The sequence below is a fragment of the Nansenia antarctica genome (genome assembly GCF_963989245.1).
Source record: "Nansenia antarctica genome assembly, chromosome: 6".
NCBI classification, from domain to species: domain Eukaryota; kingdom Metazoa; phylum Chordata; class Actinopteri; order Argentiniformes; family Microstomatidae; genus Nansenia; species Nansenia antarctica.
Window position 1 is genome coordinate 74,763,507 of NC_137676.1, and position 14,836 is coordinate 74,778,342.

Here is a 14,836-nt window from a genome sequence, read left to right on the forward strand (position 1 = left end):
ATGACAGCACTAGTCTGGTGATCTGGAACCAGATCACACAAAGGTCAAAGTTCACGTTCTAGAAAGAGGAAACTTGCGTGTTGAAACCAGAAGTCACACACAGCAGATGGCACGCCGTGTCCCCTGCACAACACAGGCAACATGATTACAAGTTAGCACATCTAGTGTTTCACCAAGGCCATTTCAACTAGAAACATTAAAAATGATGACACATTTTAACATGGGTAAAATGAACACTGTTAAAATAAATAAAAACCATAACAAGGGCTTAAAATCCTGATGTCTGATACAAGAACAACCATCACCACCACAGCCATCTGGTGTTTAACAGTAGAACAGCCGTGCCTATTTCACCTACTATTAGAGCCGCCGTCTTTAGAATGTGAACCTGCTACTTACACACAACGACCACTAGTTGGCGCGTCTTGTAGATTAGCCTGCCTCCTACACAGAAAAACTGCAAAATATCTTCATGCTAGCTTATCCTGATGTGATTTTGAAAAATGTAAGGATACTGGGTCGTAGAACGCACATATCTAGGAAAAGTCATGAAAGGAGGGTCCTGAAATTTGATCGAGTGCAAAGATATAACATTTATATACCCACAGGGTTAAATGACCACTCCATGGCTGTTCTAGTGCTAACTCTGTGGCTCCAGAGAGACCTGTTATGGACGTCCTATAAGACGTCATCTGGACGTCCTATAAGACGTCATCTGAACCCACATTCCGGCTTCCCTGAGGACGTCTTTTGGAGTCTTTGTTTACTGGGCCTCTCCCCTGGATGACAGCATCCTCTCTCTCCTGCTTCTCTCTCTCCTGCTTCTGTCTTGGTTCCGCTCAGCTCAGTACGTGTTTGACCAATCCTGATCAAGGCCTGGGGAGTGACGCGTGACTGACGATTCCAGTATTTTCAAGGTCTAAATTGTGATAAAGAAAGTTAATATCACGACAGATACAATGTGATGGCAGATCATGACTGTCCTCATCCGTGGTGAACCGGGAGGCCGAGCTTCTCAGTTCAAAGTCTTTAAACAGCTTCCTGCGCCTGCATGGCAGCGCTGTCACTTCTGCAAGCGTGTTGTAATGATAGCACTTCCTGTGTTGATGAAAGTACTTCCTGTATTGATTGATGATGGCACTTCCTGTGCTGAGACAGCACTTCCTTCAGGCACATTGTAGTGAATCAAGGTCTTGTTGGCAAAATAGACAAAAAAAGCTAAAATGATTGCAGTTCCTAAATGACAGATCAGACACTTTTGATTGAATGATTGTCGCTTAAGTTCCTAACAGTTCCTCCTCTCCTCTCTGATGCATCTCATGTAGGGTAGATGATGAAGATGATGTAAGTTAGATGATGATGAAGATGATGTAAGTTAGATGATGATGAAGATGATGTAAGTTAGATGATGATGAAGATGATGTAAGTTAGAAGATGATGAAGATGAAGATGAGACTCACTGGTCCTTCAGCCTCTATGTTCCCATGGCGACAGGTGATGTTGTTGTTGATGTCTGTGTTAGATGCTATGATAGGTGCTATGCTAGGTATCTGTGTTAGCTGGGGCCTCATTTATAAAAAAAGTACTTGAACGTCATCTTTGACTTTCACGTAAGCACATTTTTCTAAACGGACGTAAGCATTATTTATAAAACGGGCTGCGATGGTTTAAAATAGAGTACGTGCTTCCTCCTATAAATACCAACGCAGGTAAAATGAACGCAGGTGAATGAGGTTTGTATTAACGCCCTGTGATAGCGGCTCAATTATTGCGGCTGAATTAAGCCAAGTGCTATAATATAGGGTAGTCTGGAAGCGGGAGAGGGCAGCGAAGGGTGGCTTCTCGGTAAGTTGCATTTGTAACGTTTGATCATGACAACTAACCAGGCACATGCTTATACTCAGTAGGCTACTCAAGTTGTAAAAAGAAAATCAGGGGAGGTGGTGGATTTTATCATATGAGGACAATTTTAGCATCCCCTCAGCATCAGTGACTTCAGTGTCAGTAACTTGGTAAAAATGTCATTGCATGTGTGCGTGCCCCCTCGCACCTTGAAATAGCAGTAATACCACGTTCATTGATAAAATGACATAAAGTATGGAAAGAGGGGATGGCCGTTTTAGAAGGGGGACGATTTTGACTGTTTTTATCGCCCCTCAAAGACTGAAATACAATCATAAACATCAGTTCCCTTTAAATCTTGAATTAAACTCATTTTCTCGGCTGATAACAACATCGTTAATTTTATTACGAGCCACTTGCATGAATTACAGTAGGCAGTACGGCTCACATGCCTGTAATAACTCCGCATAACCAGTAGGTAATGTGGGTACGCAAGGTCAATCAATACCCGACTTAGAGCTACGATCGTTTCCACGGTCAAATCGACTCACGTTGGAATTGTATAAATCACTACGTTGACGTGGTTTTCTACGTACGACACGGGTAAGATCAACATTTGATCTAAGTACTTTCTATAAATGAGGCCCCAGGTGTCTGTGTTAGCTGGTGGTAGATATGGTGTATGCTATGCTAGATGCTATGGTATATGCTATACAAGGTGCTATGGTATATGCTATGCTAGATGCTATGGTGTATGCTATGCTAGATGCTATGGTGTATGCTATGCTAGATGCTATGGTGTATGCTATGCTAGATGCTATGGTATATGCTATACAAGGTGCTATGGTATATGCTATGCTAGATGCTATGGTATATGCTATACAAGGTGCTATGGTATATGCTATGCTAGATGCTATGGTATATGCTATGCTAGATGCTATGATATATGCTATGCTAGATGCTATGGTATATGCTATGCTAGATGCTATGATATATGCTATGCTAGATGCTATGGTATATGCTATGCTAGATGCTATGGTATATGCTATGCTAGATGCTATGGTATATGCTATGCTAGGTGCTATGGTGTATGCTATGCTAGATGCTATGGTATATGCTATGCTAGGTGCTATGGTGTATACTATGCTAGATGCTATGGTGTATGCTATGCTAGATGCTATGGTGTTAGCTGCTGGCGGTCTTCAGGACGTCGTACACGTCGTCAGCTCTGCTGAGCCTCTCGAAGACGGGCAGCAGGTCCAGCAGCTCTGTGTCGGACGTGTCATCAAACCAGGAGCCCACAGGGACCTGGGGGAGGGGGGGAGGGGCGGGGGAGGGGCGGGGGGGGGGGGAGGCGGGGGCGGGGGCGGGGGGGAGACACATCAGGACAGCTACAGAGGACATCAGCTGTTAGATATTATGCTAGGTGCTATGGTAGATGCTATGTTGAGGTACGTCAGGGTCAGGGTTACTCAGAGTCAGGGTTGGGGTCAGGGTCAGGGTCAGTGTAAGGGTCAGAGTCAGAGTCAGAGTCAGGGTCAGGGCCAGGGTCAGGGTCAGGGTTAGGGTCAGGGTCAGGGTCAGGGTCAGGGTTAGGGTCAGGGTCAGGGTTAGGGTCAGGGTCAGGGTCAGGGTCAGGGTTAGGGTCAGGGTTAGGGTCAGGGTTAGGGTCAGGGTTAGGGTCAGGGTCAGGGTCAGGGTTAGGGTCAGGGTCAGGGTCAGGGTCAGGGTCAGGGTTAGGGTTAGGGTCAGGGTCAGGGTCAGGGTCAGGGTTAGGGTCAGGGTCAGGGTCAGGGTCAGGGTCAGGGTCAGGGTCAGGGTCAGGGTTAGGGTCAGGGTCAGGGTCAGGGTCAGGGTTAGGGTCAGGGTCAGGGTTAGGGTCAGGGTCAGGGTCAGGGTCAGGGTCAGGGTCAGGGTTAGGGTCAGGGTTAGGGTCAGGGTCAGGGTCAGGGTTAGGGTCAGGGTCAGGGTCAGGGTCAGGGTCAGGGTTAGGGTCAGGGTCAGGGTCAGGGTCAGGGTGAGGGTCAGGGTCAGGGTCAGGGTCAGGGTCAGGGTTAGGGTTAGGGTCAGGGTCAGGGTTAGGGTCAGGGTCAGGGTTAGGGTCAGGGTCAGGGTCAGGGTCAGGGTTAGGGTCAGGGTCAGGGTCAGGGTTAGGGTCAGGGTTAGGGTCAGGGTCAGGGTCAGGGTCAGGGTCAGGGTCAGGGTCAGGGTCAGGGTTAGGGTCAGGGTCAGGGTCAGGGTCAGGGTCAGGGTTAGGGTCAGGGTCAGGGTTAGTGTTAGGGTCGTAGGGTACGTACAGCGTTGTGGGGGTGGAAGGTGTAGGAGGGTCAGGGTCAGGGTCAGGGCCAGGGTCAGTGTTAGGGTCAGGGCCAGGTACGTACAGCGTTGTGGGGGTGGAAGGTGTAGAGGTACGTACAGCGTTGTGGGGGTGGAAGGTGTAGGAGGCGGGGCTGTTGTCCAGGATCAGCAGCCTGCTGAGCGGGCGGCCCAGGCGGTCCAGGTCCTTGACGTAGGAGCCCTGGTGGAACACACACGCCTCCCTGAACAGCCGGCTCTGGAACGCCCCGGCCCGGTCCAGCAGGTCCGACACGGGGTCCGCATACTGACACACACACACACAGAGACACACACACACACACACACACACACACACACACACACACAGAGACACACACACACACACACACGTTATGGTAGGTGCACATTTCTTTTTACACGTTTAGCTGTGTTGCTCATTCCGCGAATGCATGATCCTGGTTGAAAGTTGTTTCCGAACTTTTTTTGAGGAGTTTATATATATAGATATATAGTATATGTATATGACCAGTGGCGTAGCGGACGGGCCCGCAAGCGACGCACCGCGGGGGGGCCCCAGCCACTAGGGGGCCCCCTAACATTGGATCCAAATTTTATAATTTAAAAAAATATAAAATAAAGAAAATAAGTGGCCCTTCATTGTGTCAACCTTAATTTTAATATATAGGCCTATATTTAAAAATATATACATAGTTAGCCGTATCCAATAGCAACATGACTTTGACGTCAAACGTAGGCAGCGAGACACAAGGAAAATGAGCAAGCGAAAATATAATACAAAGTACAATAAGCATTCTTTAGGTGGTGGTAGATTCTCTATTCGGACATTATAGCCGCTATATGTGGGACTGTCGGTCCGATATTGTAAAAAAATCAAATAAAAAATGTATGTTTACGGAAGTACATGTCTCAAGTATTATCTCGGCGGTTAGTCGAGTGAAAGAAAAACAACATACAGATGATAATTCACACAATATAATACCACGAAAGCGTACAGCACTAAACAATAACATTTATTTGGGCAGCATCATACTCAAACTCAGGCAGAAGGGCAGGGTCCGGCCAGGTTCACAGTCACAGGCTGTCAGTGCATCATACAGGTACATACTGTAATTCAGCATGGTTAGGCTATATATAGCTGTTTCTTTTTTCTTTTCTACTATTCTAATCTACTTCTGCTGTCTGCGTCTCCCTGGGTATTCCTAGACCAGATGGCAAACAGTAAAGAAATGCCACAATATACCAATATACGAGATGTCCAACAAAGGATTTGACTAACCCTGGCCAATTTTACGCAACAAGTAGACTCTGATGCAGCGGAGACAGGGTTGCCAGATGGGCTGGTTTTTGGTGGATTTAGAAGTTTTTAGATTGGTTAGGTTGGCAATTCTCAATCCCATCTGGCAACCCTTAGCGGAGAGTCTACAGATATGTTTACAGATATCACACTGCTGTGCACACCACACTTTGTTAAAAGAAATAAAGCTTGTACTATTCTACTTATAATACATTCTACTGATGTAGTGTAGTATACCATTTGGTTTTAGTTATAGGCTATTGCTCTCACCTGTTTGTACCTTTTGCTAAGTCAAGCATTTAGAATGTAGAGTGCATATTGCGTTTTTTTTTTTTTTTTTTTTTACTCCGTTGCGAAAGGGCCCCCGCCGCCACCTTGCGGGGGGGCCCCGGGATTTTGCGCTACGCCACTGTATATGACAGATGTATGTATGTGATGATGTGTTAGATCATGTTAGGTGTCAGGGTTAGATGATGTTAGGTGATGTGTGGCCTCACCTTGGCCAGGCTGGCGGTGAACAGGACACACTCAAACATGTCGCCCATCCTCCTCAGGAACTCGTCTACGTGGGGCCGCTTCAACACATATACCTGGAGGGGGGCGGGGGGGGGCATAAGAAAGGGGGTAAGTACACCTGGACTGGAGAAGGGGAGAGGGGGGGCGGCAGAAGTCATCCTAACTGTCCCCTATACCCCATCCTGACTGTCCCGCCCCCACCCTGGGTGTCCAGCCTCACGTCGACCCCCGCCCTGCCCAGCCATGCTCCCCCCACCCTGGGTGTCCAGCCTCACGTCGACCCCCGCCCTGCCCAGCCATGCCCCCCCCCCCCTGTCAGGCCTCCAGGCCCCCCCTGGTCAGATTGATGGCCAGTGAGTTCTGAGAAGCCAGCCAGCATTTCTTGGTCAGGCCTCTGAAATAGCCCCCCCCCTCCCCACCCTGACTGTCCCCCCCCCCACCCTGACTGCCCCCCCACCTGCTGCTAGGACACGTCAGAAGGGAGGGATGCTGCCCTGTCAGGCTGCTAGCTTAGCACATTAGCACTAGCGCCTTCCGCTAGCACTAGCGGAACATCAGTCTTTCTAACCCGTTTGGATGACAGGACCTGTCACAAGCCAGGCAGCCTGTAAGGACTGTGACTGCCAACTGTAAAACTAGAACATTAAGTTCCAGAAGAAACTTTGTGTGTTTGTGTAAAGTGAAACTGTTCTCACCTGGTGAACGGTCCCATCGATCTCCACTGGAATGATAAAGTCTGGGTTGTCCACGGGCTGGAAAAGACAAGAGCAGACCCCATGAGTCAGAACAGAGAACCCATGGCTCCAAACACATCCCCTGACTCCTCATCCCCTCCTCATCCCCTCTACCCCTCTGTACAGACCTCCTCATCCCCTCTACCCCCCTGTACAGACCTCCTCATCCCCTCTACCCCCCTGTACAGACCTCCTCATCCCCTCTACCCCCCTGTACAGACCTCCTCATGCCCTCTACCCCCCTGTACAGACCTCCTCATCCCCTCTACCCCACTGTACAGACCTCCTCATCCCCTCCTCATCCTCTCTACCCCCCTGTACAGACCTCCTCATCCCCTCTAACCCCCTGTACAGACCTCCTCATCCCCTCTACCCCCCTGTACAGACCTCCTCATCCCCTCTACCCCCCTGTACAGACCTCCTCATCCCCTCTACCCCCCTGTACAGACCTCCTCATCCCCTCTACCCCCCTGTACAGACCTCCTCATCGACTCTACCCCCCTGTACAGACCTCCTCATCCCCTCTACCCCCCTGTACAGACCTCCTCATCCCCTCTACCCTCCTGTACAGACCTCCTCATCCCCTCTACCCCCCTGTACAGACCTCCTCATCCCCTCTACCCTCCTGTACAGACCTCCTCATCCCCTCTACCCCCCTGTACAGACCTCCTCATCCCCTCTACCCCCCTGTACAGACCTCTACACCCCCTCTACCCCCCTGTACAGACCTCCTCATCCCCCCTACCCCCCTGTACAGACCTCCTCATCCCCTCTACCCCCCTGTACAGACCACCTCATCCCCTCTACCCCCCTGTACAGACCTCCTCATCCCCTCTACCCTCCTGTACAGACCTCCTCATCCCCTCTACCCCCCTGTACAGACCTCCTCATCCCCTCTACCTCCCTGTACAGACCTCTTCACCTCCTCTACCCCCCTGTACAGTTTCTCTATTATAAATAACCCTGGTCCTAACCCTGGTCTAACTCTGATCTAACCCTGGTTCTAATCCTGGTCCTAACCCTGGTCTAACCCTGGTCTAACCCTGGTCCTAACCCTGGTCCTAACCCTGGTCCTAACCCTGGTCGAACCCTGGTCTAACCCTGGTCCTAACCCTGGTCTAACCCTGGTCCTAACCCTGGTCCTAACCCTGGTCCTAACCCTGGTCTAACCCTGGTTCTAACCCTGGTCCTAACCCTGGTCTAACCCTGGTTCTAACCCTGGTCCTAACCCTGGTCCTAACCCTGGTCCTAACCCTGGTCTAACCCTGGTTCTAACCCTGGTCCTAACCCTAGTCTAACCCTGGTCTAACTCTGGAAATAAAAGTACAAAAAGTGCAGTTGTCGGGAGGCAGGCTCACCTCAGGTCAAAGGCCAGGGAGAAAAGGTACGTCTTAGCTAATTTAATTAAAAGCCTCAACGCTCTGGGCAGATCTGACGTGGAGGGGGAGGCTATTCCAGAGCCTAGGGGCTGCCTTAGAAAAGGCTCTATCCCCTCTGGTTCTGAGTCTGGTCCTAGGGACCTCCAGCAGCAGCTGGTCAGCTGACCTAAGGGCTCTGGATGGGGTATGGTGGCACAAGAGGTCAGCCAAGTACGGGGGAGCCTCCCTGTTATAAAAACAATCAATAGTCTTTTAAAATCGATACAGAAGCGGACGGGGAGCCAGTGGAGTGAAGACAGGATTGGGGTTATGTGGTCATGCTTCTTAGTACTGGTGAGTAGTCGAGCAGCAGCATTTGGACTAGCTGCAGCCGACAGAGCAGAGACTGGTCGATGCCAACATACAATAAGTTGCAGTTATCCAGCCGGGTTGTAATGAAGGCATGGATCACCTTCTCTAATGAAGGCATGGATCACCTTCTCTAGGTCCTTCTGCAGAAGATAGGCCCTGAGTCTGAGGTGGCCACAGAGCAGACCTGCTTGGTGAATTTGAAGTCACTGTCAAAAATCACTCCAAGATTTCTGACTGAGGAGCAGACTTTCTGACGTTGAGTCAGTGTCAAGTGTCAGTTAAGTGTTGGCAAATAGAATGATCTCAGTCTTGCTCTCAAAAACGTAACAATGTAAACGTTCCAATCATTTCCCTCAGAGAACACCTGGACGTTAATAATTTGGAGTAAAATCGTAAAAAACACTTTTTATGGGATTTTAACAGCGAGTACAAAATGAAACTTGGTTACTTGGTTACTTGGTTAAACTGCGGACTCGGCGCTTCAGAAATAACAGTCTGTAGGTCAAACGGCCCCATCTGCCCCCTCTATCATCTGCCCCCTCTATCATCTGCCCCCTCTATCAGGAGAACAAACTGGACAACGTCCATAACACAGATGATTTATCTCCACGCCGTGGCCGGGACTCCGTGCTGCTGGGGGAATGTTGGAATGGAGGGCAGAATGGTTTGACACGTGTGTGTGTCCCAGCCTCGCCATGTACAGGTGTGTGTGTGTGTGTGTCCATGTACAGGTGTGTGTGTGTGTGTCCATGTACAGGTGTGTGTGTGTGTGTGTGTGTCCATGTACAGGTGTGTGTGCGTGTGCGTGTGTGTGTGTGTGTGTGTGTGTGTCCATGTGCAGTTGTGTGTCCACCAGCCTCCCCATATACCCTTTAAAGATGATTAAGAGTCACAGGTCAGGTGTCACACAGACACACAGGTGTCTTTTTGAGAAATTGATAGAACTTGAGACATCAATGTCAACTCAACGCTCATTTACGACCCTATGAAGCCATCGGCCCCCGTGACCCCCCCCCCTCCCCTTCCCCCTCCCCCCCGCTTCCCCCCCCTCCAAGTTTATGGCCCCACAAGGTCATCTAGACCAGTCTAAAGGCTTACATCTGACCGTGGACCAGTCTAAAGGCTTACATCTGACCCTGGAACAGTCTAAAGGCTTACATCTGACCCTGGACCAGTCTAAAGGCTTACATCTGACCCTGGACCAGTCTAAAGGCTTACATCTGACCCTGGACCAGTCTAAAGGCTTACATCTGACCTGGACCAGTCTAAAGGCTTACATCTGACCCTGGACCAGTCTAAAGGCTTACATCTGACCGTGGACCAGTCTAAAGGCTTACATCTGACCCTGGACCAGTCTAAAGGCTTACATCTGACCTGGAACAGTCTAAAGGCTTACATTTGACCCTGGAACAGTCTAAAGGCTTACATCTGACCCTGGAACAGTCTAAAGGCTTACATCTGACCCTGGAACAGTCTAAAGGCTTACATCTGACCCTGGACCAGTCTAAAGGCTTACATCTGACCTGGACCAGTCTAAAGGCTTACATCTGACCCTGGAACAGTCTAAAGGCTTACATCTGACCTGGACCAGTCTAAAGGCTTACATCTGACCTGGAACAGTCTAAAGGCTTACATTTGACCTGGAACAGTCTAAAGGCTTACATCTGACCTGGAACAGTCTAAAGGCTTACATTTGACCTGGAACAGTCTAAAGGCTTACATCTGACCTGGAAGCCTTTAGGGGGGCGGTCCGACAACCTCTGGGGGGGGGGGGGGGGGGGGGGGGTCAGACTTCCTCTGGGGGGGGGGGGGGGGGGGTCAGACTTCCTCTGGGGGGGGGGGGGGGGCATATGAAACCAGACGCTCAGGGAGGGGGTTAGGAGGGGTTAGGGTGGGAGGGGGCGCTGCGCTGCAGGGAGGCTATTGGCTTGAATATTTATATAAGTGTAAATATGTTATGAGGCTGGTAAAAATTACTCTCATCCACAAGACACCTCGGGACTAGTCCTAACACTAACCCTGGGACTAACACTAACCCTGGGACTAGTCCTAACACTAACCCTGGGACTAACACTAACCCTGGGACTAGTCCTAACACTAACCCTGGGACTAACACTAACCCTGGGACTAGTCCTAACACTAACGCTGGGACTAACACTAACCCTGGGACTAACACTAACCCTGGGACTGGTCCTAACACTAACCCTGGGACTAGTCCTAACACTAACCCTGGGACTAGTCCTAACACTAACCCTGGGACTAGTCCTAACACTAACCCTGGGACTAGTCCTAACACTAACCCTGGGACTAGTCCTAACACTAAGTCCAGTCGTGTTGTGACCCAGAGTGCACCTGTGGTCCTATCAGGTGACGGTGAGGGCGCGCCGTGACCACGGCAACCTGCGGTGAGGCCCACAGCCCTGTCACCCTGCCCCCCCCCCCCCCCGGCCCTCCCCCGCGGGACCACAACCCTGTCAGTCTGAAAGATTACACCCACTCAGGGCATCAACACCCTGACCCCCCCCCCCGCACCCCCTCCTACAGGATTGTTGACCAGTGTTCCAACACCCTGACCCCCCCCAGCCCCCCCCAGCCCCCCCCCAGCCCCCCCCCCAGCCCCCCCCCAGCCCCCCCAGCCCCCCCAGCCCCCCCCCCTCCTACAGGAGTGTTGACCAGTGTTCACAGATGACACGGCCCTGGTTAACCTGATCTGCTGTGGACATTTACTAACCCAACTGGAACCAACTGGCTACCAGATCAGGAGTAAACTTATTTTCTTATGCTCCTCTTGCTGTATTTTTAAATAATGTATGTAAAGCACTTTGAATTGCCCCTGTTGTATGAAATGTTCTATACAAATAAACTTGCCTTAAACTGGTCAGGGTTAGGGTCAGGGTCAGGGTTAGCCCTGGGCATCTGGGAGCCCTGAATGTTTTCTTAATAAACATGAATGTCCATCTACCGCCTCGCTAACGATTTACCGCAAGCTACCACCCGTCAATCGAAAACACGCCCCCCCCCCATCGATGAAACGTGGGTGGGGCTGGGTTCAGGGTCAGGGTTAGAGTCAGGGTTAGTGTCACAGGTTCAGGGTTAGGGACAGGGTCAGGGTTAGTATCAGGGTCAGGGTTAGTATCAGGGTCAGGGTTAGGGTCAGGGTCAGAGGCTCAGCTCACCTTGAAGGAGCTGTGCACCAGGGTCTCGTCCAGGTCGATCACCACACAGACCCGCCCGGCGTCCTCCGACTCCAGCTGTGGCAGAAGGGGCTCCACTGAGACCTGGGGGGGGGGGGGGATACACAGGGGAGGGCACACAGGGGGGTTACACAGGGGAGGGCACACAGGGGGGTTACACAGGGGAGGGCACACAGGGGGGTTACACAGGGGAGGGCACACAGGGGGGGTTACACAGGGGAGGGCACACAGGGGGGGTTACACAGGGGAGGGCACACAGGGGGGTTACACAGGGGAGGGCACACAGGGGGGTTACACAGGGGAGGGCACACAGGGGGGTTACACAGGGGAGGGCACACAGGGGGGATACACAGGGGAGGGCACACAGGGGGGGTTACACAGGGGAGGGCACACAGGGGGGTTACACAGGGGAGGGCACACAGGGGGGGTTACACGGGGGGGGGGGTTACACAGGGGAGGGCACACAGGGGGGGGGGACAAATGGGAGGGCACGTCAATCACAATAGACATGACAACATCTAATCTGCAGTTGACTGAAGTCTGTAAACATGATAACATTTACATTTTTACATTTTTGGCATTTAGCAGACGCCTTATTCCAAAGCGACTTACAATCAATACGTAAGATAAAGATACAACGTCTTTGTGTGTTGACATCATGACATCATGACATCATGACATCATGACATCATGCAGAAATACAACAACAACAACAAGACATTAGCATGACGTCAGAGGCCTGGCGTGAGGCTGTGAGGCCGGGCGACCATTAGCTACAGCCCTTCCCTCAGCAGTTAGTCAGGGCCCTGTCCTGTCCTGGACAGGCGGTCCGGAGCAGGGCCTAGCCTCCCCAGAAAGCAGCGTGACGTTGTCATGGTGATCAGAGTGGATCAGACGGCCAGTAAAGGTTGACATGAACACCAAGCCGCGGCAGCTGAGTGTTCAGTCAAACCCTCAATACGAAGCCAAAGCACAGCCCTCTACTGAACGCCCAGTCAGGCCTCCACCATCAACACCATCAGGCAACACCATCAGTCAGGACACACATGAGGAGACCTGAGATGATGTGACCTTTTCAACAAAACTGATGTTTGGGGCGCTGGTGGTACAGAAAGACTGTATAAGGTAGGGAGATGAGATGGATAGGGAAAGGTATTCTACTGATGAGTGGATGGATAGCGGTTACTAAGCGTTAAGGCAGAGGTTGTACATTGTTCGTTTTTTTGTATTTAATCTTCACCTTTTCTTTTTACAGTTTTCCCCTGCTTTTATATTCATTTTATGCTTGTGTCTGTTTTTATATTCACTTTATGTTTTAATTCCTGTTGTAAAGCATTTTGAGCTGCATTTCTTGTATGAAAGGTGCTGCGTAAATAAAGCTTTACTTCACAGTAAACAAAGAGTCCAAAAGACGTCCTCAGGGAAGCCGGAATGTGGGTTCAGATGACGTCTTTCTAGGACATCCTTATGACATCTTTAGGACGTTTTATGGACTACAGAAGACGATTCTGTAGTCCATAAGATGTCCTAGAGACGTCACCTGGACGTCCTAGAAAGACACCCACATTCCAGCTTCCCTGAGGACGTCTTTTGGACTCTTTGTTTACTGGTTTACTTACTTACTTACACATCAAGACAAAACAGCAACAACAAACACGTTTCACTCTGACGTCACTCACACCATGCCAGACCTTCATATCGCCACACATCAGAAACGTGAAAGCACATGACTCTAAATCTCCCAGCAGCCCCGGCTCCCAGCAGAACGGGGGGGGTGGGGGGGGGTCGTACCTGGTCTGGAGGAGGGACGCAGTGTTCACAGTCACACGGCTCTGGGGCCTCCTCCTCCTCCTCCTCCTCCTCCTTCTCCTGGCTCTGGTCCACTGCCCTGTCCTCCTCCTCCGTCGTGGTCATCTTTACGGAGGCGTGAATGTCTACTCCTCCTTCCTCATCCTCCCTTCCTCTGTGTTCCGCGTCACCAGAGGCTTTAGTACCTGTCTGGGTCGGCCGCACCGCCTGACACAACACGCTGTGTATCGAGAGCGTCACCGGCGGCGGCTCCTTCTGCGACGACTCCTCAGCGGAGGAGGGAGAGGGGGAGGGGGAGGGAGAGGGGGAGGGAGGGGAGGCAGGGCCGGGCAGGGACGCTTGAATGTCTCCGTTCAGCTCAATCCCTTTAATAATTTCAAACTTTTTAGTTTTTTTGCTTTCCTCCTCCCTCTCCCTCTCCTCTGCGGTTCTCGGGTCAGAACCGTCACGTTCGTCAGCGTTTCCTCTGACAGACTGACGAGGAGGAGGAGAACGTCCTTCAGAAGAACAGAACCTGTTCACCTGCTGGTCCGAGAACGCTGTAATCCCATAGGCGTAGTAGTCCTCTACACAGGCGTCGTAGGCCGCTACGTCCTCTGAACACGACCAATAGGGTTCTATCTCTGTACAATGTGACCAATAGGGCTCTCTCCCTGTACACACGTTTGATAACACTCCTTCTGTATCTTCCTCAGTGGAGGAGTCAGCAGCAGGGGTTTCCTCCTGAGTGTGTGACCTTTCACCTCTTTCATCAGGACCAGAAGACTCATCGTATTCTTCTCGCAACAAGATTTCCACATCCTGAGTGTTCCTCTCCTCAGCAGCCAGTGGACCTGTGGTCTGCTCCTCCGTAGAGAAGAAGCAGGCGTCAGTTGTGTCTGTCTCTGTAGAGGAGGCGTCAGTAGCTTCCAGGGGTTCATCACTCTGGTCCTCACCAGCTTCATATCCGTCAGTCTCCTCTAGGAGGCGTCCCTGAGCGAGCTCCTCGACAGAGGACAGAGCCTCATCCTCTTCTGTAACAAAGGCTTCATAAACATCATCATCATCATAATCATCATCATCATCATCATCATCATCAGCCTCTTCATCCTCATTGTCCTCAGCGTGGTGTTTTTCAGAGGCCTGTGCTTCTTCGGGAGCATCATCTTCATCATCATCATCATGTCCCTCTGAGATGGTTCCTACCAGCCCTGGACCTGAAGCTGCCTCCTCCTCGTCTACCTCCTCTGTGGCAGGCTGACGGATCTCTTCTGTAGCGCAGTGCTTCTTCACACCAGGAGGTTTAGACTGCGCCTCCTTCACACCAGGAGGTTTAGACTGCGCCTCCTTCACACCAGGAGGTTTAGATTTCTCTATGAAGTCGTCGACGTCTCCTCCGTCGAAGCAGGACCGGTAGCA

General features: G+C 51.0%; 1 protein-coding gene across 1 annotated transcript in view; it reads right to left on the minus strand.

Moving 5' to 3' along the window:
• Positions 1–3,027: 3,027 nt before the first annotated feature.
• LOC308160975 (carboxy-terminal domain RNA polymerase II polypeptide A small phosphatase 1-like) overlaps positions 3,028–14,836 on the minus strand; it is a gene marked incomplete at both ends in the record, with an annotated part of 16,046 nt that continues 4,237 nt past the window's right edge. The window contains 5 exons of the mRNA XM_080534897.1: positions 3,028–3,150; positions 4,259–4,444; positions 5,953–6,045; positions 6,667–6,723; positions 11,612–11,713. Coding sequence (XP_080391023.1) covers positions 3,028–3,150; positions 4,259–4,444; positions 5,953–6,045; positions 6,667–6,723; positions 11,612–11,713 — 561 coding nt within the window. The remainder of the gene's footprint in view (positions 3,151–4,258; positions 4,445–5,952; positions 6,046–6,666; positions 6,724–11,611; positions 11,714–14,836) is intronic.